Below are 24,869 nucleotides of genomic sequence, written 5' to 3'. Positions count from 1 at the left end.
GGTCTCAAGACACCGCCTCAGCATGCAGCGGCTGTCAGAAAAGCGAGCAGAATTCGAGGAACTGTTACCGAGTGTCTCTAAGCCGCTGCCTGCTGAAGCAGTGACTAGACGACAGGGATGGAGCACCGGAAATTGCCCTGCTCTGTTCATTCCCTCTGGGGTGCCACTGTCAGAGACGGGACGCTGGGCCAGATGGACCCTGGGTATCACCTTTTGTGGCCGTACTTACGACAAGGTCTCCAAGCTGCTCACGGCACTGGAGCTGGGAGGCTGTGGAAGCAGCAGGCGCAGGCCTGGAGGGATGCAACCCTCCTGCTGCTTTCTAGTTCATCGCTGTTCCCGCTGTGAGGTGTGACCATCAGAGAAGGGCACGACCGTGGCCAGCTGGGAGCCTGGGCCAGGGCAGGGAAGCAGTGAGGCAAACGGACAGGGAGTCCCTGTCATTTCGGTGGGGGAGACGAAGCAGCACAGCCCTGCTCTGCCCACAGTCTGCTGCTTCCCACTGACCACTGGGGACTCCCTATGCACCTTCCCCATTGCTCCCTAGCTCTGGCCCTGATGCAGCTGAAAATATGAAGCTCCAGCTGCTCGTATTTCAAGCCCTCCACAGCCAAGGAGAGCGAAAGGTTGTGGGCAGGAGGGGGGGATGGGCAAGGGGAGGAGAACTCCACACTGTGCTGCCCTGGGCTCCTTCAAGGGTGGAGGCAAATGGGACTTGAGCGGCCAGTGCCCATTGAGTCCGGTTCTGCTCTGGGTGGATGGCAGTTGGGGGAGAGGCGGGTATGTGACTCTCATGGAGAAAGGGGCACTCAGAAAACAAAATGTGGCAACCTCTGCTCTAGATAAATCACAGGGCAGCACCGTACGTCCCGCCCATTTGTAGAGTAAAGGAAATGAAGTGGAAAAATAGAGTCAAGGGAGGTTTCTGCAGCCCTGAAAGGGGCTAAGAACATGGAAGGAAAATGTCCAGTCCCCCCAGAGCTGCAAAGAAACCCCACGAGTAGAGATCCGGGAACGCTCTGAACAGGAACAGACAGGCAGCCAAAACGGGGCTAAGAGAAGAGGGGGAAGAAGTAGCAGATTTCACACCCTGCCCAGCACCAGGATGCAGGCCACCAATGCTTTCCCTCCGGAGAGACCCTGCAGAGCTTGCCTGAAGTCTGAGGGTGCCAGTTGCTCCCCAGAGCTCTATGCTGTTCGAAGTGTGGTGCTCCTGAGCTACAAGCGTTTGGTTTCTTGTGGGTTTGAAGCAAAACCCCAAATGCAGCATCCTCTGGCATGTGAGCTGATGGCACCTGGTTCTGGCTCTGAACTTTGGGGAATCTCTAGTTTTGTATTGAACTATAGAAAAATGATATTTTTTTTAGTGATGTTCCACTTCAATAATTGTGAACAACCCTGGTCACCTGTACAGCCTAATGCACTTGAAGAGGAGCCATTAGTACAGGCGACCCCCACACTTACGACCTCATTGGTTCCTGGAGAACCGTAAGTCGAACCCTTATTTCCCATAGGTGCAATGTTATAAATGCCAGTTGCATTGCTGGAAACCCATTTCATACCCTAAAAATACCAAAATTGACTACGGAAATGGAGGAAAACTAAACTAAATAGTTCAAATAATACACAAATATAACTAAAAAGTGAATACCGATATGGCAGAGAAGTGTGCAGTTCAAGCAGCAGCTGCAGACTGGCGAGTCTGACTGGCCTTGTGCGTTTCCTGTTTGGGGGTGACACGTGGAGTCTGCGTCGTACACCATTGTAAATGTAAGCTGTGGACGTAAATTGGGCGGAGGGGGGTTAGGAGCTATCTCACATGGAAAAAATGGTCTTAAATTCGGGGGGTTGTAAGTCCGGCAGTCGTAAGTCGGGGGTCACCTGTAGTATATTTGTAATCATTAGTACAGAACTGAAATGGAATCCTATTGATCATCGATGGGTTGTTATTTCAGATGTGCTTTTGGCTGTCCGAGCAATGTTTCACTTCCCTTTCTTGAGCCAGATCAGTGGGGACATCTGGTGTCTTGTCCGGATCATCGCAGGTAAGAAGTTTCTCAAGTTTCATCCTCTCAAGTCCTTCAGCCTGTCATTTGGGAGTATGTTATTTCTCACATTTCCATACTGTAAAACAAATCGAGACACAGAACAGAAGCCAAGAGAAAACATACAAAGATATAACAACAAAAATCCACGGAATAGGGTCCTACATTAATCTGAATTATCTTCCTCTCCTTAACTGAGACTAAGAAATCACAAATAGAGAGTTTTAAAAAGGAAATAATAATATAATATTAAACCAGGATCTTAGAGTGAATTCCTTTAAATACATTAAATAAGAAAAAATGAGCATAAATGAAACAACAAAAATTAATCGCAAAACATTTTGCTAAAATGAGTAATCTGATCGTTCTTAGTTATTACTGTTACATGTTTATTCTGTTCTATTAACCACAGAAACGTACATTCCTCAGCGCGGCAGGACAAGCTTGTAAAAATTAAAAGTGTAGCTTTTACCAATTGCGCACAGGGCAGTCTATTAAAATTCTGTTCTGAACGGGTTCTTAGGCCTCCCTCATCACGGTAGTGCCTATGCATCTTCCCCTAGTGCATTATTTGATGTAACACCTGTCATAGGAAGTTTGTTCTTTCTCTGGTCATCTCCCCAGAGGAAGGATGAAGAGTGCAGCTGAGTGTTTTGTGGAGGCGATGAGCTTTTTCAAATGCACGGTGCTCAGTGTTTATGTTAATGAAGGCAGTTGGAGGGTGCACCACCTGATACTTAGCCCTTGGAATGAAACAGGCAGGGTTTGAAATGGTGGTTAGTTTCTGGGGGAGTTCATTCCACTGTCCGGGCCCAGCCTCTGAGGAAAACTCTGGCCCTGCACACATGTGAGAAGGCTTAAAAGAGCATTTGCACAGCAGCAGAACCAGTTCCCTAGTAAATATTCCAAAATCTCAGCATTCACTCAACACTAGACTTTACTTTGCTCTCTCTTGTCTCAGAACAAGTAAATATTTTCCTATTCCTGGAAAGAGCTGTGTCTGAAATTCACCTGAGCAGAGGGCTGGAGCCAGGCCTATGCAGCATTTATGTCTCACCTGAGCACTATTATGAGAATTTAAGTGGCATATAGCTTTGTGCTGACCTCTCTACTCAGGGGTGAATCTCCCACTGTCCCTTCTAATACGTGCATTTAGAAGAAAGCTTTACAGAACTCAGTTCTTTGTGAATTTTCTACACGGATTGTTCTAGGAAACATACGAAGTAACCACCAAACTGTCAAGAAAGAGTAGGTGGAATAAGGACTAAGGCTGGGGAACACACTAACTCTGCTTAGAATGCTTTGCTTAGCAATGAATATAGCTAGCTCCTGTGGCCTAGAGATTCAGAGAGAACCAGGCGAAAGATTACTATAGTTTGAAATATGTACACAACAGAGCCATGCATCACATTTGCCACAAACACCCGAACCCACGTGAAACACTCCTGAATTCAGAGTTTGTGCCAAATCTGATTCAGATCATGTTTGTTGTAACATTCTCTTTTGTGCTCACTTGGGCTCACTTATGGGTGTGCACAGAAATAATATGGAATTTGCAAGTGCTGGAGGGTTCAGTGCAAAACTCGGACATTTCCACTACTTTGGATTTGAGATTGCACAAACTCCAAGTGAAACCCTGGGGTTACACAGATCCAGGTAGCCACACAATCTTGTATGCAGCCTAACTGCTGAACTGCTTTGAGCCCCAATATATGGTGGGGGAGATCCTCAGCTGTTGTAAACAGGCATCGTTTCCGTTGACCCAGTGCATTTAAATAGATGACCTAGGCAACAACAGCCTTCTTCAAACAGCTACATAGCGCCCTCTCCTGGTCATGTCAAATAACTGCAAGAGATGGCAGCAGCACAATACTGTATCTTTTATTGGAGCATAGTGATAGAAATGTAGCCGTGTTAGTCTGGTGTAGCTGAAACAAAAACCAGGACTATGTAGCACTTTAAAGACTAACAAGATGGCTTATTAGGTGACGAGCTTTCGTGGGCCAGACCCACTTCCTCAGATCAAATAGTGGTAGAAAATTGTCAAATTGTCAAAAATTGTCACATTGACAATTTTCTTCCACTATTTGATCTGAGGAAATGGGTTTGGCCCACGAAAGCTCGTCACCTAATAAACCATCTTGTTAGTCTTTAAAGTGCTACATAGTCCTGGTTTTTATTGGAGCAATTTCTGTCAGTGGAAGAAAGAAGCTTTCAAGCGATGCAGATCTCTTCTTCGGGTCTCCGGAAATTGTGTCATTGTATGTGATGATTCCTCAGCTTAAGAGAACAAACACTATCAGTGTTTGCACCCCACTTTCTGGAGAGGCTAGTTAATACCATCAGGAGAAAATGTCCATGCTCCACATAGCTTCTTATTTGCTTTATACTTTCCTGTCATCTGCAACACGTTCTTGGGGTAACAAATTCAGGCTTGGTTCTTTGCCCAGGCGTAAAGGCCTATAAAGCTGCCAGACATGGAAGATCATGCAGTACTGACAGAAACATGCCTTAGGGGAGATGGAGATTCTCTGTTTCCTAGGAAAGAGAGAGGGTAGATGTTTGAAAAAGTGCAGGTAGGAACTGAAGAGAAACAGTCAATTGAAAACAAGTCCCATTCAATACCATCACATGAAGGCAAATAACTAAAAGGTGACACATTTTAATCAATGTGGGTATACTAATACTGGAGAGGTAACTATGAGTGTTTGGTATTAAATGAGGGTATTGATATAACAGGCACCAAAGACATTTGGTGGAATGATGACATTCAATGGGACACTGTAATAGCAGGGCGCAAAATACATTGGAAAGACAGAGTGGGTTGTGGGTATGGGGGAGTGACACTTGATGTGAAAGAAAGTATAGAGTCAAAGAAAAAATCTTAAATGAATCAAAACTATGCCATACAATCTCTCTGGGTAGAAATGCTGTGCTTAAATAAGAAGAGAATAGCAGTAGATCTATACTACCGGTGACAGGGTCAGGTTGGAGGGATACAGGAGAGTAATGGAAGGGAGGTGTATTAGCCTCAGATGAGTAAATCTCTGTTCCCATGGTTAACTGTCAGGGGCTAGTCCAGAACCAGGGAGAACTTGCCAGAATCCATCAGGGTAGTTGAGCACCTGGAGCTAATTGAATGGGCTTGCCAGAGTCAGGTGAGCCTCAGCTGATTAGAACACCTGGGACCAATTAAAGACCCAGTTGAGACTGGTTATAAAAAGGTTTCTCTGCAGTTAGTTAGTGTGTGAGGTGCTGTGGGGATGGTGGGAGTGCTGCAGAGGGTCAAGGAGGAGCTAGCACAAGGGGATTCTAGTAGGAAGAGCCGGAGATAAGGAAGGTGCTGGGGAAGTAGCCTAGGAATTTTGTAGCTGTCTTGCAGCTGGTGCTGGATACTTTTATAAGCAGCTGCTATTACAGGGCCCTGGGCTGGAACCTGGAGTAGAGGGTGGGCCTGAGTTCCCCTCAAAACCTACTTCCCTGTTTCCACTCAGGGAAAAGACTGGCTGGGGAAAAGGAAGGGGATTCTGCATGTGGGAGTCCATTGAGACTGCGGCATTTGGCTTCCCTCTATGCTTTATGCTGGCCAATGATGAGAGGAGCTCAGCAAACAGCAAGCGGATGCCCAGGGTGTGGTGCCTAAATTGAGGGCTGCTGTGAGTCTCTGGGGCAAGCGAATCTGCCTGAAAGCGCAGGGGCTCCTGCTTTGTCAGATCACACTACCCACTGCCCATCAGAATGGGGACGCTGGTTGTGACATGGTCAAGGAGATTAGAGAGCAGTGGGGCAAACACCCACTGTGTAACCCAGGGCAAGGTGTGTTGGGGGGCTGGTGCAGGGCCTCAGGCGGAAGGGTCGGGGCTGGGGCAGCCAGCCCTCAGTGCTACCCGGACTGTGGCATGTCCCTTCCCCCCTCTCCCAGCCCTCAGAGCAGCAGAGTGGCACTCCGGCAGCAATTTCAAGGGTGCCAGGGCCCCAGCCACCGCAGCAACAGCAGCCGGGCGTACTGGTCCCCTTAGAATCACTGGGCCCTGAGGCAACTGTTCCCTTTGCTCCCTTTTCTGGGGTCTGTAGAGAGGCTATCAAAATAGAAATCTTGATAATGAGCACATTAACTGTCCTCATCTTGACTGGGTACATGTTAGATTAGGATGGGAGGCAGAGATAAAATTTCTAGACCCCATTAATGATGCTTCTTGGAGCAGCTAGTCCTAGAACCCACAAAGGAGAAGGCAATCCTTGATTTAGTCCAAAGAAGAGCACAGGATCTATTCCAAGAGGTGACTGTAGCTGAACTACTCCCTAATAGTGAGCATAATACCATGAAATTACAGGGAGGGGGCCGTTGGAGGGAATACCAAGAAATCCAGTACAGTAGTATTTAACTTCAGAAAGGGAAAGGGCCCAAAAATGAGGAGGCTTCTAAAACAGAAATTAAAAGGAATTCCAAACCGAATGAAATTTTGTTTAAAAAAACCACACACAGTAGACACTCAAATTAAGCATGTACCGAAATTTTTTTTTAAAAATAGTAAGAAGACCAAAAGATGCCACATGGCTAAACAGTGTATAATACCATTAGAACAGAAAGGCATATTTTAAATATTAAGAAGTCCTGATAGAAAAAGAAGCATAAACTGGCAAGTTACATGTAAAAGTGTAAGTGGGCAACAGCAAAAAAAGAATGTGAAGAGTGACTAACTCAAAAAACAACACCAAAAATATTTTAAAGTACGTCAGAAGTCTGCTACATAATCAGGGTACCACTGGACTATTGAGAAGAGTTCTGAATGAACTCAAATATGAAGTTACAGACCCAAGGCCGGCCCACAACATTTTGGCACCTGAGGTGGGAAGCTCAAATGAAGCCCCCATGCCACCTTTTCGCCTGCCTGCCTGTTATGTCTCTTGTGCCCTCCTTCCTCTCGCACAATACTCCACCATCTCTCTGCATCTACAGCAGAGAGAATACATATGCACCAGTAGCAGACACAGCTTTCTACACTCTGGGTCCTAGTGGCGCCCTCCCACAATCTGTCACCTGAGGCGGCTGCCTCAGTTCACCTCATGGTAAGGCCAGCCTTGTACAGAACTACTGACTGTGGTTTGGAACTACTGCTTAAATCTGCCTCTGTACCAGCTGCCTAGAGAGTACCTAATGCGATGCCAGATTTTTAAAAAGGCCCTAGAGGTGATCCTGGCAATTACAGGCCAGTAAGCCTAATTTCAGTACCAGGCAAATTGCATGAAACTATAGTAAAAAGAAAAAAGAGGTGTATCAGACATAGGTGAACACAATTCATTGGAGAAGAGTCAACACTGCTTGTGTAAAAGGAAATCAAGCTTCACCGATCTGTTAGAATTCTTTGAGGAGGGGCCAACAAGCATAAGGAAAATCCAGTAGATAAAGTGTAATTGGACTTTCAAAAAGCCTTTGACAAGTTCCCTCAACAAAGACCCCTAAGCAAAGTAAGCTGTTATGAGATAAGAGGGAAGGCCCTGCCATGGACTGGTCACTGGTTAAAAGGCAGGAAACAAAGGGTAGGAATAAATGGCCAGTTTTCAGAATGGAGAGAGGGAATTGTGATATCGCCTGAGAGTCTGTACTGAGACCACTGCTGTTCAATGTCTTCATAAATGATCTGGAAAAAGGAGTAAAACAGTGAGGTGGCAAAATCTGCAGATGACACAAAATTACTCATGATAAGTCCAAAGCAGACTGTGAGGAGCTCACAAAATTGGTTGACTGGGTAACAAAATGGCAGATGAAATTCAGTGATCTAAAATACCTGGTATTGTTTACTCATAAGCCCTAAATGTCTCTGCTCCCTGGACAGAGTTCCAGGCAGACAAGTGATCCCTGGTAAACAAGTAACACAAACTCAGCCGTGTGAAAGCCTGTTTGTTTGTCTAGTTTGTAGAAGTTATATTTAAATAAGCCCCTTCTATTCAAGGACAGTGATTCCACATGTAGTAGAACACAACGTCATGGTATCATACGGAAAAAGTTGAGGTCCTTGTTCTGAGGACCTTCCAAGTTAAGCCACCTGAATATACTACACAAGGCAAAAGATCATGGCCGAACAAGGAGCAGATAGCATTGGACCAGAGACTGTGGGAAGGCTAAGCTGAGAATGGGGAGAGAGGTTTGAAGAAGGATTAAAGCTGTTTTCCATTATAGATCAGGATGACTAAACCAGTGGCTGGGAAAAGTTTGGGTAAACCCTGTGGAGACATATTTCTGCGTACATTGAAATGCTGATGATTTTCAACATTGAAAAAGTGAAAAATCCAGAAAAGTTTTGCCCAGAATTCTGTGTTGATCAGTTATTGCTATCCTAGGAAATACTGTTGCTCCCGTAAAAGTTCATCACGGGAAGGAGTGGAAAGGAAACTCACTCAGTCCTTATCGATTGATTGGGGGAGACATTTATAGGGTGTCAGGCAAACTCTGACTCAGCCTGTCATCATAGGTGGAGAAACACAAGACAAATAGTGTTCCAGCTGTGCAAACATGAATAGGTTGCCAGGGTGAAGGCAGGAGAAAAGCAGACTTCATCAGCCCAGCTAAAGAGCAAGAGGTCAGCAGCAGCAGCGGTGCAGAAAGAGACAGGGATAAAAATATCGGGGGCGGGGGGTCTGAGGCAATGATAGAGAAACACACTCCATTGGGCAGCAGTATGAGACTGCAGAGCAAGGAGAGGAAAGCAAAGATCAGAACTGGGGGAGGGGATCAAAACTGCCCAGAAGGACTCAGAACATTTTGAAGCAACTGGCACCATCAGCCCCAGCGAAAGGGCAAGTGTGATGGGGCGTCTGCCCCGCGTTGGCCCTGTAAGGGTAAAACCCAGCCCTGGGAGAGTGCAAAGCGCACAGCTCAGGTGGCTATTGCTAATGAGGGCCTAGCTGGGGACTAGATAAAGAAGGGCTCCCTGAGGGGGAGAGGAGGACGTACTCTTGCCCTGGCTGGAGAGCAGAAAGGACCTGGCTGCCTCTGAAGCAGGAGGCTTCCTGGAGGTAAAGCAGCGCTGGGGAAGGAAGGCAAAGCAGGAGAGGCTCCAGCCAGGCAAGCTCCCAGGGTGCAGGGCCTGAGGCCGGACCCAAGTGCAGGGGGGCTGCAGAGGAGCAGCCAGGGTAGGCAAAGGCAGCAGGTCCACACCCCCTTGCCAGTGATGAATGGCCATTCCAGACGGCAGTTTGCCCCTGAGGCAGGGCCAGATGAAGACTGGCAGTGGGTCACTGAGGCAAGGCGGATCCAGGGGAACTGGGGGTTCCCTGGGAAGGGAGGACCCCGGGGTGCAGAGACTGATCAAGGGGGCTGAGAGTCACCCGAGGGAGCATTGCCAGAGGGCAGCGTCCGGAAGAGGACGCCACAGTCCGGGAGCGACGTGGGTCTGGAGCTGACACGAGGGGACCCCAGCCAAAGGGAGGCGTCTGGTGAGCAGACACAAGCTAATTCCCGGTGCTACCGGCAGGCGGTGCCGAGTCTGCCCCGTAACAGCAAGTAAATAGGGTCCTTGCAATAGAGGGGAACTAATTGTGACTGGGGCAGAGCCAACTTCCCTGTCTACCTAAGCAGCTTGGCTCGCTGTTGTCACTAGCCGCTGGGGCTCCTGCCTGCCCCATAAATGAAGGTGGAGGTGGCTACTGAGGGGAAGGATGGTTGTGTGGTGAAGGCACTAGAGCAGGGGTGGGCAAAACACGGCCCACAACCTGGATCTGGACCACCAATGTCCTGTAGCCCAAGCAGCACCCCTCAGGCCTGCCATACCCCTTCCCCCACACACACCGCTCAAAGCAGCCCGCTGTGGGGACCATGTGCACCTCTTCCCCTGATCACAGCTCCCTCCCAAACCCTGCACCTTCTCCTACACCTCTCCCCGAGGACACAACCAGTGTTCCCTCTAATTTCCCCCGCTCCCCCAAGTAAAATGAATTTTGTTCTGTGCGCCAATATGAAAGTGAGGTACAACACGGTGGTGACATGTGACCATATTGGTTCCCATAACAAAATTAATGTGACAGAGGTGGGGCCAAGGGCTTCTGTACATGGGAGGAGGCAGGAAATTGGGGTGCAAGGCTATGAGGGCTCTGGTGAGGGATGCAGGTTCTGGGGTGGAGCCAGAGATGAGGGGTTTTAGGGCTGGCGCAAAAGGTTGAGGTGCAGGGGTTTGGAAGCTCTGGGTGGAGATACAGGGAGTTGGGCTGGGATCAGGAAAGGTTTGGGGGTGAAGGAGGTTTCCCTCAGGGCTACTGAAAGAAAAGGGGGCTCTCTCGCCCCATCTTTCTCTTCTCGCAGCTGCACCTCGGTGTGAGGAAATGCCCAGGGGCTGGATAAGAGCCAGGCTGGATGTGGGACAGGTAGGAGGCCAAATGGGAGCCGGCAGTGGGCCACCATGGTCAAATTAGAGATGGCCCTGGTGGCCATGGACCTATGAGAGACAGGGATGAGGCCAGCTGGGGCTGGACTGCCAAGCCAGATAGCGGATGGGGCTGGATGAGGGCCATGGCCAGATGTGGGGCAGGCTGTTGCAGCTGGAAACGGGGCCAGGGCAGGGAGCAGCAGCCATCGTGGCCAGATGCAGGATGGGAATTGCTGCAGAATGGGGCCAGGGCTGGATCAGAGCCTCTGCAACCAGATGGGGACTGGGTCCTGGTCGGGGCAGCGGCAGGCAGACGGAGGCTGGGGCTGGGTGGCTGCAGCTGAGCGTCGTTTTCTCAAGTATTGTGGAATATTGGGGTTCGTTTTAATGGTTTTCCATCTTAAAGCCCATTTCGTAATATGGAACTAAACCATTTTGATTGTAAATATCAAATTTCATTGGACTGATCTCATCATTTTCCCTAACAAGTCCCTTTGCGTGAATTAACATATTGTGTCATTACTCTACAATTATAGAATCACAGAGCTGGAAGAGACCTCAGGAGGTCATCAAGTCCAGCCTCTGCCCAAGGCAGGACCAATCCCAACTAAATCAACCCAGCCAGGGCTTTGTCAAGCTGAGAGTTAAACACCTGTAGGGATAGAAATTCCTCCACCTCCCTAGGTAACCCATCCCAGTGCTTCACCACCCTCCTAGTGAAATAGTTTTTCCTAATATCCAACCTAGACCTCCCCCACTGTAACTTGAGACCGTTGCTCCTTGTTCTGCCATCCGTCACTACTGTGAACAGCCTTTCTCCATCCTCTTTGGAACCTCCCTTCAGGAAGTTGAAGGCTGCTCTCAAATCCCCCCTCACTCTTCTCTTCTGCAGAGTAAACAAACCAAAATCCCTCAGCCCCCTAACCATTTTGGTTGCCCTCCGCTGGACCCTCTCCAATGCGTCCACATTTTTTCTATAATGGGGGCCCCAGAACTGGACACAATACTCCAGATGTGGCCTCACCAGAGCCGAATAAAGGCGAATAATCACTTCTCTAGATCTGCTGGCAATGCTCCTCCTAATGCAACCTAATATGCCATTAGCCTTCTTGGCTACAAGGGCACACTGTTGACTTATATCCAGCTTCTCATCCAGTGTAATCCCCAGGTCCTTTTCTGCAGAACTGCTACTTAGCCATTCAGTCCCCAGCCTGTAACAATGCTTGGGATTCTTCCGTCCCAAGTGCAGGACTTTACACTTGTCCTTGTAGAACCTCATCAGATTTCTTTTGTCCTAATCCTCTAATCTGTCCAGGTCACTCTGGACCCTATCCCTGCCCTCCAGCATATCTACCTCTCTCCCTAGCTTAGTGTCATCTGCGAATTTACTGAGGGTGCAATCCATCCCCTTATCCAGGTTATTAATAAAGGTGTTGAACAAAACCAGTTCTAGAACAGATTCTAGGGGCACTCTGCTAGAAACCGACTGCCAACTTGACATCGAGCCATTGATCACTACCCGTTGGGCCCGACAGTCTAGCCAGCTTTCTATCCACCATACAGTCCATTTATCCAATCCATATTCCCTTAACTTACTGGCAAGAATATTGTGGGAGACCGTATCAAAAGCTTTGCTAAAGTCAAGGTATATATCATATCCACTGACTTTCCCATATCCACAGAGCCAGTTACCTCATCATAGAAGCTAATCAGGTTGGTCAGGCATGACTTTCCCTTCGTGAATCCATATTGACTATTCCTGATCATTTTCCCCTCTTCCAAGTGCTTCAGAATGGATTCCTTGAGGATCCTCTCCATGATTTTTCCGGGGACTCAGGTAAGGCTGACTGGTCTGTAGTTCCCTGAATTGTCCTCCTTCCCTTTTTTAAAGATGGGCACTGCATTTGCCTTTTTCCAGTCATCTGGGATCTCTCCCGATCTACATGAGTTTTCAAAGATAATGGCCAAAGGCTCCACCATGACATTTGCCAACTCCCTCAGTACCCTCGGATGCATTAAATCCGGGCCTATGGATTTGTGTATGTTTAGCTTGTCTAAATAGTTCCTAACTTGTTCTTTTACCACCAAGGGCTGTCCACCTCCTTCCCCTATTGCATTGCCTAGTGCATTTGTCTGGGAGCTGACCTTGTCGGTGAAGACGGAGGCAAAGAAAGCATTGAAAACTTCAGCTTTTCCCACCTCATCTGTCACTAGGTTACCTCCCTCATCCATTAAGGGCCCCACGCCCTTTCTGATCACCCTCTTATTGCTAACATGCCTGTAGAAACCTTTCTTGTTATCCTTCACATCCCTTGCTAGCTACAATTCCAATTGTGCTCTCACCTTCCTGATAACTCCCCTGCATTCTCCTCCCTAGTCGTCTGTCCAAGTTTCCACTTCTTGTAAGCTTCCTTTTTGTGTTTAGGCACACCAAGGATATTCCTGGTAAGCAAGTCTGGTCACCTACCATATTTGCTTTTCTTGCTGTGCATCGGGATGGTTTCTTCCTGTGCCTTTAATAAGGCTTCTTTAAAACATTGCTAGCTCTCCTGGCCTCCTTTCCCCTTCATGTAAACATCCCAGGGAATCCCACCCATCAGTTCTCTGAGGGAGTCAAAGTCTCCTTTTCTGAAGTCCAGGGTGTGTATTTTGCTATTCTCCTTTCTTCCTTTAGTCAGGATCCTGAAATCTACCATCTCATGATCACTGCTTCCCAGGTTGTCACCCACCTCTACTTCCCCTACTAGTTCCTCCCTGTTTGTGAGCAACAGGTCAAGCTGTGCATGGCCCCATGTCAGTTCCTTCAGCACTTGTACCAAGAAGTTATCCCCAACCATCTCCAAAAACTTCCTGGATTGTCTGTGTCCTGCTGTATTGGTCTCCCCACAGATATCAGGGTGATTAAAGTCCCCCATGAGAACCAGGGCCTGCGATCTGGAAGCTTCTCTCAGTTGTCCGAAGAAAGCCTCATCTACCTCATCCACCTGGTGACTTGATTTTTTACTATCACAACACTATGGCTTTTCCCTTTCTTTTTGCCATGACAAGGAACCTAAATGCTGAGATCTCAGGTAGATAATGGTTTGCTGAGCCCTTGGCGCGTGTGATATTCCTAGGCTTTTCTAGAATGTTCTGGGAATCCCATTGAAAGTGAACCAAATTGGCATAAACAAGTTAGACCAAAAAAATCATTTAGGGCCTGATCCTGCTCTCTCTGAAACCTGAGGAAGAGGAAGGGACAAGGATGGCTTCATGCAACCTTGTGGTTCTGCCACTTGTGAGGTTTGCTAGTGGGAGTGCTGGAGCCAAGCCCCAATCTTCCCCTGTTGCTTCCCTCCCTCCAGGTTCCCTAAGATGGAGTGTGTAAGGCAGTGGTGTCAGGCCAGCTTCTGCAGCGGTCTGTCATCCAGGAATTCTTACAGCTGCCAGTTAGCCCATGCAATGCCACTGGGCAGAGGTCAGACCTCTGCGTCAATACCATTCTTTCTGTCATGTGACTTTAACAGATGGGAAATTCATTTCTCAGGGGAGCTGCCTCACAACAAGTCAGATCAAACATGTATTGTTTTTTTCAGGAAGATTCCAGGTATCTGTACCGCAGGATCTTTCTTTATGATCCCTCTAGTCACTCAGTGGTTAGTTCTTCTTATTAAACAGGATAATCCCCATATGACATTACAGTGAACTGCTGGACGTAGACACAGAATCGGTTTCTTTTTCAATTTTAGACTGCCTCATCGCCCCTATAAGTATTTTACAAGCGATGCCAGGTTATTTTACATGGACATATTGTCCAGCCTATTCCAGTTAATGCTTTGGCACTTAGTAATGGCGTACATTAGAAGAGAGCAATGAATGTGTGTGTGTTATCACCCAAAATGAAAGCCGAGGGTCCAGAATTTGCTGTATAAATGTTTGGAGTCAGCACATGTCCCTATCAGTTATCTTAAAAATAGAACCCATTGAATGTTTTAGGCACTCAAAGCATGTTTTGATGATCCGCTACCTTGGAGTCACACTGTGACGCACAAAGAGAAGTTGTTGAACAAGTCGTCCCCTCTTTATTCAAGTTAAAAGCCTGTTGCTGCTTTTCCTATTTAGATGGCCTGGAGGACTGGAGTTTTGAAGAAAATACCTGAAAGAGCAATAAATTTAAATTAAACAATGCAGTGCTCAAATGTTCTGGGTTTCATTCAAATGTTCATGCTCTAAATACTTGCCTTAGAAAAAATAAACACTAAATATTAATAAGTCACTGATTTCGACAGGCATTTTTCATCTCTCAGCACAACTGCTTTTATTCAGCATTATAAAGTACCTAGTCAACATGGCAGAATTGTACCCACTGGAACCCGCTCAACATTATTCCATATATTAAACAGCTCCAGTGCAATTAAAGTAATTTTTTTCTCATCCATATTTTGGATTCCATGTTCAGAAATGCTGCCTTAATAATAAGGAATGATGAACAAAAGGAAATAACACTGAGTTCTGATTAACACTTATTACTATGTACAGTTATCTGTTCAAGTAGGGAGTTTTTATCTCAATGCATTCAGATCAATTCACAAAGAAGTGCTGCCATCAAATTAAATTAATAGGCAGCAGGTTTAAAACAAACAAAAGGAAGTAGGAAATATTTCTTCATGCAGCACACAGTTGACCTGTGGAACTCCTTGCCAGAGGATGTTGTAAAGACTAGGATTTTAATAGGGTTAAAAAAAGAACTAGATAAATTCATGAAGGTTAGGTCGATCAATGCTTATTAGCCAGGATGGGTAGGAATGGTGTCCCTAGCCTCTATTTGTCAGAGGCCGGGAATGGGTGACAGGAAGAGGGATCACTTGATGATTACCTGTTCTGCTCAGTACCTCTGGAGCATCGGCCACTGTCGGAAGATAGGATATTGGGCTAGATGGACCTTTGGTCTGACCCAGTATGACCGTTCTTACGATCACTGTGACTTCCCAGAGCTCTGCCTGCCTCTTTTTAAAAACACGATAGGTTTATACTCTTATCGTAAGTTCTTCAAGCTTTATAGAGTACCATAAAACATACACTTTGGATTTTATTAGTGGCTGTGTAACTTGTACTTGAATTATCTCTGTCAGCTCTGCAGTCAAGGCAAAAAGGACATTATTTTCTTCCAAGTGGGAAATCATTAACACGGTGCTTACTCGGGACTATTATTGTGACTCTTTGGTGGCCATGAATCATCCCTGTCAGTAAAGGCTTCTTGCCAGAATGCTCAGAGAGTTCACTAAAGGAGACTTGTGTGAGAGGGCCAAGTGTTCAAAACAAGCTGTTCCCCGTCCACTGGAAGATGGGAGGGGAGGTAGGCTGCAGTGGACTTTAAAGACGGTTCGCATCAGGGTAATGAACGATCTTCCACGTGGCCCCTTTATGCTGCACCTTGCAATGTGAGCACTACCCGCACGTGCTTGAGTCAGTAAAAATGTGGTAGCCAATAGCCAATTTCCTTTTGAGGAGGAAAACAAGGGCTCAATCCTGTCACTCGTGGCACACGGATGGAGCCATGCACCCTGGCCTGCTGACAGAGGGACCAAAGGGGACAACTCCCTAGGGCCTGGTGATTCAGAAGGCCCCAGGGCTGCTGGCTGCTACAGCAGCAGCAGTGCCCGGAGCCCTGGGCCCTTTAAATCACCACCTGAGTGCCATGCAGTGGGCTGCTGGCAGTGCTGAGGGCATGCCGCAGTCCAGGCAGTGCTCACCCCGCCCCTTCTGCCTGAAGCCCCGCCCCTTCTGCCTGAAGCCCCACCCCTTCTGCCTGAGGCCCCGCCCCTTCTGAGATCGTGGCTCTGCCCCCTCCTGCCCACCTTGCCCAGAAGTCTGGTGAGGCTGTTGGCTCCCCTGCATGCACCTACCCAAAGCCCTAGGTTAATAGGGCTGAAAGTTTAAATATTAAGTGTTAGGCCTAAAATATGAAGCGCATAATTTCAGATGCTCCAGGACAAGTTATTCATAGGGTCAGAAGGGTTTATCTCATCTCCTGTATAACACAGACCAGAGACCTTCCCCAAAATGATTCTTTTTGGACTAGGGCAGCGTTTCCCAAAGTGTGGTCCACAGACCAGTACCAGTCCTTAGAAAAAAAAACGGTTCTTAGAAAAATGATCGCGTACAATCCTATTACTTTGTGTGACGGGGTAGCAGCACCCCGCACTGCCGAGCACAATGGCACGGCCCTCTTGGGAGAGAACCTGCCGCGGCGGCGTCTCTGCCAGCCATGCTCCCCGACGGCGGGGCTAGATCTGGCAGGCGCTAGGATGAGGCACAGAAAAGATATTTTTGCATTTTCATCCCTGCAAAAACTCTCCCACAAACATAACTTTGCAGCCTGACCGTAGGGACCGATAGCATCCAGAAGTACTGCAGTGTGGACCAGATCTTCTGCTGATGGATATTGGCTTAGCTATGTGGCTTTCATTAAATTAGTGCTCATTTATATTGCCTGAAGAGTTCAGCCCATATGTGGGGAGAGAGACAGACATAGATATAAACATGTAATCCCAATCTTGACTTCAAGTGGTGTTTTCCCTGACTAAAAAACACAGGACGCTGCCTTTTGGTTTTGTAAAATATATATTGGGATTATTTGGTCTATGCTATAAATCATGCATTAGATTTCCTATCACATCTTCCAAAGACCTTCTTCTTTGGAAGACAAAAATCTCGTTAGCTTTCATCAAGACACGTGGTATAGGGGGAAATCTAAATAAAGACTAAAAGCTTCACGAAGTGTTCAGTATATGTGATGAATTAGTCCAGAGGTTTGTTTTAAACTTGCACAACAACCCAAGTTGTTAACAATTACCATGCTATCCTAATATTATCAGATGGGTGTGAAAATGATATGGTAAACTCCAGGAGAAACCCTACTAATGAATTTCACCTGTGCCTACACAAGGACTTATGTCCCACTGCTAGGATGAGATCTTTTATGTGGTAGAGAAGCCTTATGACTGAAAACTTTAGAGAGGTAAAATTCACTTCATGCGTGGTTCTTCAGATTCACATTACTATTAGCACTTAGGACCCTAAGTCATGGGCTAGGATCCTGACATTAGTAACAAATGAAACTTATTAAGATATTTTTAGGTTTCTAATTTTTCAGTCTTTCGTGCCCAATCTTATGTGATTTTATCTGAAGCAGAGTTTGCTATTTGGACTGCTCACGTGACCAGGGATACTATAAACAGATATTCAGCACTTGAACTTGAAGCAAATTCACGTTTGAATTCAGCCATTTTTGAAAGCTTAGGAAAGACTGTGAATAGCATGAAATCCGCTCCTGTGTAAAGGGCCAACACAAGGCCTCTGCAACGCCCAAATCCTGTGCGGACTGCGGAGGCTTCAGCAGAACCTCAATTATGCATAAGAACTCAAGAGCTGCCATACTGGATCAGACCATGGTCCATCTTGACTAGTTTACTGCGTCCCACAGTGGCCTGTACCAGAACTTCAGGAGAAGTGTATAGAACAGAACTAAAGTCAAAATCTGTACCACATATGGAATGATCCATCCCCGTCTTCTATGTGTCTTCTGGTAGTCAGTGGTTCAGGGTTGCCCTAAACATGAGGTTGTTCTATCCTCCGTGACATCAGCCAGTTCTTTTTTTGGACCCCAAATATATTTTTGGCCATCACAACATCCCACATTAATGAGTGCCACTGTTTAGTTGTGCATTCTGTGAAAAAATACTTCCTCTTGTTTGTATTAAACCTGCTGTCCATTAATTTCATTGCGACCCCTTATGTTTTGTAATGTGTGTAAAAGATAAATAACACTTCTCTTTTCACTTTCTCCACACGACTCATGATTTTATAGACATCTCTCATTGCCCCTCTTAGCTGTCTCTCTTCTAAATTGAAGACCGCCAAATCTTTTTAGTCTCTCGTCATATGTCTCAATTTTAGTCTCTTCTCTCAACCATTTCCAACTCCAAGACTTTGTGGGCTGGTTCCCTACACAAAAGTAAATTTCATCCTGTATACACAGCAAATTCGTGTATATGATGAGACTGTAAAAGTCATCTCCTGAAGGGAATCCTCTAGAAAATGACCATCATCTCTGTTACTCAGTGAGGGACATACCAGCTGTACTGAAATGTCAGAAGGGTTTGCACAGCTGACAAGTTGCTGAAAACGGAGTATGGCAGCATCTCCATAAATTCTTTGTGCAGCCAAGTGCAGCAGCTTAATATAGACTTAGTAAAACCTTTAGTCCTGCTGTCTCTCCCCCCATTTGCACGGGTCATGACAAAAGCATGACTGTGAGGATGTAACAGCGTGTAATACCATTGGTAGCACAGCGTTTTATACATTTTCTGCAGGTTTTTAAAAAATGTCTGAATTCAGCCAAAATTCTGACCAGGAAGTCAGAATCGAGGACATCGATGAAGATGAAATCTTAGGAAACTTATCCCCTGAAGAGCTGCAGGAGCTCCAGAGTGAAATGGAAGTCATGGCTCCAGACCCAAGAGTCCCAGTTGGAATGATACAGAAAGATCAGACGGAAAAAACTCCAACGGGAAACTTTGACCACAGATCACTTGTTGATTACCTGTATTGGCAGAAGGCCTCAAGACGCATACTAGAGGATGAGAGAGTTCCTGTCAACCTCTTGCCATCTGAGGTAATAAATGAGAATCATAACTTTTTATTAACCATCTGTTATAAGTCTTATTGTAACCATACTTTGCTAAAGATCAGGGCCTTTGTAACAGTAGGTTTCATGATTTTGTCTTCCTCTCCATTAGTTCCTTCTGCAAATGAAAGCACAGACTCATGTATGAATTTAAACTCTGTCAAATCTTGATTCAAAATTCTCTATAACTATAGAATCTAATTTTAAAGATTACCCCAGGGTTTTTATTTTTACTTTTTTTGCCCTAAATTATTCACTGCGCTTTCCAAAGACATTTTTACTTCATCAAAAACTATATAAAAGCAAATCACAAAATGTAACTCAAGCTTTTTATTTTTCTATAATATATAAATAATATATATATTTCTCTATAATATATAAATACATATCTATGTTGGATGGAGTGATTTACCCCAATAACTTTGATATAATTAAGATGGATTAATAAACTCTAAATTTTTGTGATAGTAATAATGAATAGACTTAATGTCACACTGAAAATGTCAGTCTTTTTGACTATGAGTTACATTCACTCCTAACTATGAGCCCAAACTTCATGGGCCAAATACTCAGCAGATGTAAATCAGACAAGTTAATGGAACTACGCTGAAATACACCAGCTGAGGATACAGTTATATGTTTTTTCATGGGCCATAATTCAAGGGTCCAACCCACCTCAGCAATGCACTTAAGCACATTCTTATGACCCATTGACTTAGAATTAAGCGCATGCTTAAATACTTTGCTGAATCGGGGCCACAGTTATTATGCAGGCCAATTCTCACTGAATATAAGGGGAGATGTGCCTGTTGTAATGCATCAGGATTAGGACTTGTAGGAATTTTAAGTGACTCAAGGGAAAAACACAGTGTGACTTTAACCATCAGTCTGACCTTATATTAAGATGATTGTATTCTAGTACCTGTCAGTACAGTCTATCACTGAAATCCAGTAACAGATTGAATGTCCCAGTAGATTTTACAAAGACAATAAGTCGTCATTTGATCATGGTTGGCCTTTAACGGGTTCATATATAAATGTCCTTCCCTTTATACTTCGGGATGCTGAAAACTGTTGGTTTCTTTAACCTCTATTGTACAAGCAGAGATGAGTCTGAGTTGCACAGTTTCGATCCAGATTTGAACTATTCCAAAGTTGGGGGTTGTGTGGTTCATTCCCAGCTCTACAGCACATTAAATCTGTACTAACATTCTGTGGGGTTTAGCAATACAGCAAACACATAATGATTTATTTATATTTCAGCATCCCCTATTCTGTCGCTCCAGAACTTGACAAATAGCAACCTCTGCTGTTACAAAGGAGAAGTGAAGTATCATGGGTTATCCTGACCTCAGTGGGGCAGGACCGTGGCTACCATCCCTTGCTCTTGTACTTTCAAAGGGCCTGATCCTGCACTCATTTATATATAAATTCTTACCAGAGTCCATGGGAGTTTTAAGATGGACATGGACTCTCAGATTAGGCCTTCTGTCTAATTGCTTACTAATAGCAAGTTGCAGACAAAGTGAAAAGGATCCTGAGTAGCAAAATCTAGTTCTTACCCATCCAGAGGAAAGGACAAGAACATTACATTTTACATGAAATAGATCTTTAGGGAATGTGGCTTCATATTCCTTCCAGGAAGGTATGTCATTATTGATGCTAAAAGCACAGACCGTGCATGAAACAGTGTTGAGAAACCACTTTCCCCACCTAGAACACAAACGCAATTCAACTTTTATTCATCTACATTCCCAGTGGTGCCTCCTTAATGCTAAAACAAAAGACAGGACTATGCAGCACTTTAAAGACTAAGCAGTTAAAAGCAGTTTAAAGCTGTGTTAGTCTTTAAAGTGCTGCATAGTCCTGTCTTTCGTTTCAGCAAGACCAGACTAACACAGCTACATCTCTATTACTATCCTTAATGCTAATGCTCCACAGAAGCCCAGACTCCTACGGCTTGGACACTAAAAGTTCTCCCATAATGTTTTCCTCTTTAGTCTTCAGTAGACTGAGCTATAGAGCCAATATCTAGAAATGTATCTCCAGGGGTTTTTTTGCTACATGAAAAACAAAGATTTATAGAAATACAATAGGCATTGTTATATCAGAGAAAATTAGGACTGATCTAAAAACCACCAATGGCAATAGAAAGATTTTTGTTGACATCAGTAGACTATAGAGCAGGAATCTGAGGGTATGTCTACACTTGCACCCTCTTTCAAGAGAGGGATGCAAATGAAGACATTCGAAATTGCAAATGAAGCCGGGATTTAAATATCCTACGATTAATTTGCATTATTGTGTTGTGGCAATTGAGTCGAAATAGTGCTATTTTGAAATAACAGACGTTGTTAAGACACAGTTATTTCGAGAGAAAACCCTTCTCTCTAAATAACTGGTAAACCTCATTGTATGAGAAATAAGGGTTATTTTGAGACAAGGGTTTTCTCTCGAAATAACTGCATCTACACCGCATCTGTTATTTTGAAATAGTGCTATTTCAGAATAGCACCACAACGCGATTATGCAAATGAAGCGTGGGATATTTAAATCCTGGTTTCATTTGCAATTTTGAATGTCTTCATTTGCATCCCTCTCTTGAAAGAGGGTGCAAGTGTAGACATACCCTGAAAGAAGTTACTGACATTTGTGTAAAGTTTATATGAGAGTTTGTTGAATAACAACAGTATTTAAGTAAGGAATTGTTCATAGAATCATAGAATACTAGAACTGGAAGGGACCTCAAGAGGTCCTCAAATCCAGTCCCCTGCCCTCACGGCAGGACCCAGTACCATCTAAACCATCCCTGATAGGTGTCTTTCTAACTTGCTCTTAAATATCTCCAGAGATGGAGATTCCACAGCCTCCCTAGGCAACTTATTCCAGTGTTTGACCACCCTGACAGGAAGTTTTTCCTGATGTGTAACCTAAACCTCCCTTGCTGCAGTTTAAGCCCATTGCTTCTTGTCCTATCCTCAGAGGCCAAGGAGAACAATTTTTCTCTCTCCTCCTTGTGACACCCTTTTAGATACCTGAAAACTGCTATCATGTCCCCTCTCAGTCTTCTCCTTTCCAAATTAAACAAACCCAATTCTTTTAGTCTTCCTTCATAGGTCATGTTCTCTAGACCTTTAATCATTCCTGTTGCTCTTCTCTGGACCTTCTTCAGATTCTCCACATTTTTCTTGAAATTTGGTGCCTAGAACTAGACACACTACTCCAACTGAGGTCTAATCAGCGCAGAGTAGAATGGAAGAATGACTTCTCGTATCTTGCTCACAACACTCCTGTTAATGCATCCCAGAATCGTATTTGCTTTTTTTGCAACAGTGCCACACGATTGACTCATATTTAGCTTGTGGTCCACTATAACCCCTAAATCCCTTTCTTCAGTACTCCTTCCTAGACAGTCGCTTCCCATTCTGTATGTGTGAAACTGATTGTTCCTTCCTAAGTGGAGCACTTTGCATTTGTCTTTATTAAACTTCATCCTATTTACCTCAGACCATTTCTCCAGTTTGTCCAGAAGATTTTGAATTATGACCCTATCTTCCAAAGCACTTGCAACCCCTCCCAGCTTGGTATCATCTGCAATTTTAGTAAGTGTAATCTCTATGCCGATATCTAAATCATTGATGGAGATATTGAACAGACCTGGTCCCAGAACAGACCCCTGCAGAATCTCACTTGTTATGCTCTTCTAGCAGTTAATTCATACTCAAGCCAGAAATACTATGAACACTGCTTCTTTTTTCAAAAAGTATTCTCTTATGTATTGGGGTATGTCTAGACTACATGGCTCCGTCGACGGAGCCATGTAGATTAGGTTTCTAGACATAGGGAAATGAAGTGGTGATTTAAATAATCACCGCTTCATTTAAATCAAAATGGCTGCCGCACTGTGCCAATCAGCTGTTTGGCGGCACAGCGTGGTAGTCCCGACGCTCCGCGGTCGACAAGGGAAGCCCTTGTTGACCGCACCATTATGCCTTGTGGAATGAGGCTTCCTTTGTCAACCGCGGAGCGTCCAGACTACCGCGCTGTGCTGCCAAACGGCCGATCGGCACAGCGCGGCAGCCATTTTGATGTAAATGAAACAGCGATTATTGAAATTGCTGCTTCATTTCCCATTTTTGAGTACACTAATCTACATGGCTCCATCGACGGACCCTTGGAGGGAGGGAACAGATATACTACACCCACTTGCTATGTTTTTATTTCTGTGCATAATGAATGTAACAAAATCATTTCAAATTATTTCAGCTATTAGCATTTTGTCTTCTGTAGAGAAATGCTGTAGAGAAGTTTGAAGAAAATGCTGGGGATATTGACAATATTGCTCAGAAAAGAATGGCAGGAGACACTACAGAAGATGACAGAAAAGAAACATGTTACAAAAATGAGCATGTTGCACAGGACAAGGCTGGTTCAACAGAAAATTCGGGAGAAACAAATGACGAAAGAAGCTATAGAAAGATAGAAGATGAGGAGGAGGAAGAAGAGGAGGGGGAGGAGGAATATGACAATGAAGAAGAAGAGGAAGAGGAGGAGGAGGAGGAGGAAGCAGAAGAGGAGGACGAGGAAGAGGACGAGGAGGAGGAGGAGGAGGAGGATGAACAAGAATCAAGAATGAAGAAACCACGTGGACATGATAACGACAATAGAGATCAGGTAACTAAAGAGCCATGTACAGAATCAGGGGAAAAGCCAGAAAACGATGAGAAGAAAGTCTCAAAACTACAAATTCCAAAGAAGTTAGCTGTTGATACTAGCTTTATTAAATTGAGTGCAAGACCTTCAGGAAACCAGACCAATTTAGATGAGAGCTTGGAGAAGGTCCGGAAAAATGATCCAGATGTAAAAGAACTCAACCTGAACAACGTTGAAAACATCCCAAAGGAAATGCTGGTGGACTTTGTGAATGCCATGAAAAAAAACAAGCATGTAAAAACATTTAGTTTAGCCAATGTGGGAGCAGATGACAATGTAGCTTTTGCTGTGGCCAACATGCTACGTGAAAACAGGAGCATCACTACTCTAAATATTGATTCAAATTTTATCTCGGGCAAGGGAATTGTTGCAATCATGAGATGTCTGCAGTATAATGAGACGTTAAGTGAACTGCGTTTCCACAATCAGAGGAACATGTTGGGCCATCAAGCTGAAATGGAAATTGCCAGGCTTCTAAAAGCCAACCCTAAGCTGCTGAAGATGGGCTATCACTTCGAACTTCCAGGTCCCAGGATGGTAGTTACCAATCTGCTCAGCAGAAATCTTGACAGACAAAGACAAAAAAGGCAAGAAGAACAAAAACAGCAGCAATTAAAAGAGCAAAGAGAGTTAATAGCCATGTTAGAAAATGGACTAGGATTGCCTCCTGGGATGTGGGAATTGCTGGGGGGACCAATGCCTGATGTAAGGATGTGTAGCTCAATACAAGCCCCCAAGCCACCTGTCCCTAAAATTATGCCTATGAGCAGGAAAAATGAACCTGCAAGAAAGCCGCCCCCTGAAAAAGAGAGCAATGAGGAACCTGCCTCCTTCAAAACGGTTAAACTCAAGAGAACTCAGCGCAAGCCCACTATTCCAGAATACGTGGAACCCGCTGAAAAAACGAGTCTCAAAGATGTGATCAAGACTCTTAAACCAGTCCCAAGAAAACGACCACCTCCTCTGGTTGAGGTAACCCCAAGAGAGAAGCTCTTAAATGACATTCGTCAGAGTAACGTTGCTTATCTTAAACCGGTAAGTGGACAAGAGACAGCATGGTAGCAACAGGCAAATTCTATT

At 45.1% G+C, this 24,869-nt stretch overlaps 1 protein-coding gene and 1 long non-coding RNA gene across 2 annotated transcripts in view; one reads left to right on the top strand and one right to left on the bottom strand.

The window, feature by feature from the left end:
* Positions 1-4,196: 4,196 nt before the first annotated feature.
* Positions 4,197-16,088, bottom strand: LOC142830910 (uncharacterized). The gene is made up of 3 exons (XR_012906447.1): positions 15,264-16,088; positions 14,415-14,543; positions 4,197-4,583 (listed from the first exon to the last, which is right to left on the bottom strand). It is a non-coding gene; the product is annotated as an uncharacterized LOC142830910 (long non-coding RNA).
* A 2,565-nt stretch (positions 16,089-18,653) lies between these two features.
* The window catches only part of LMOD3 (leiomodin 3), a 17,478-nt gene continuing 11,262 nt past the window's right edge, over positions 18,654-24,869 (top strand). The window contains exons 1-2 of the mRNA XM_075938570.1: positions 18,654-19,064; positions 23,367-24,824. Coding sequence (XP_075794685.1) covers positions 18,774-19,064; positions 23,367-24,824 — 1,749 coding nt within the window. The 5' untranslated portion in view covers positions 18,654-18,773. The remainder of the gene's footprint in view (positions 19,065-23,366; positions 24,825-24,869) is intronic.

This window comes from Pelodiscus sinensis, chromosome 11 (genome assembly GCF_049634645.1).
Source record: "Pelodiscus sinensis isolate JC-2024 chromosome 11, ASM4963464v1, whole genome shotgun sequence".
NCBI classification, from domain to species: Eukaryota; Metazoa; Chordata; order Testudines; family Trionychidae; genus Pelodiscus; species Pelodiscus sinensis.
The sequence above is the reverse complement of the archived record's forward strand: the minus strand, read 5'-3'. Positions and strand labels throughout refer to the sequence as shown.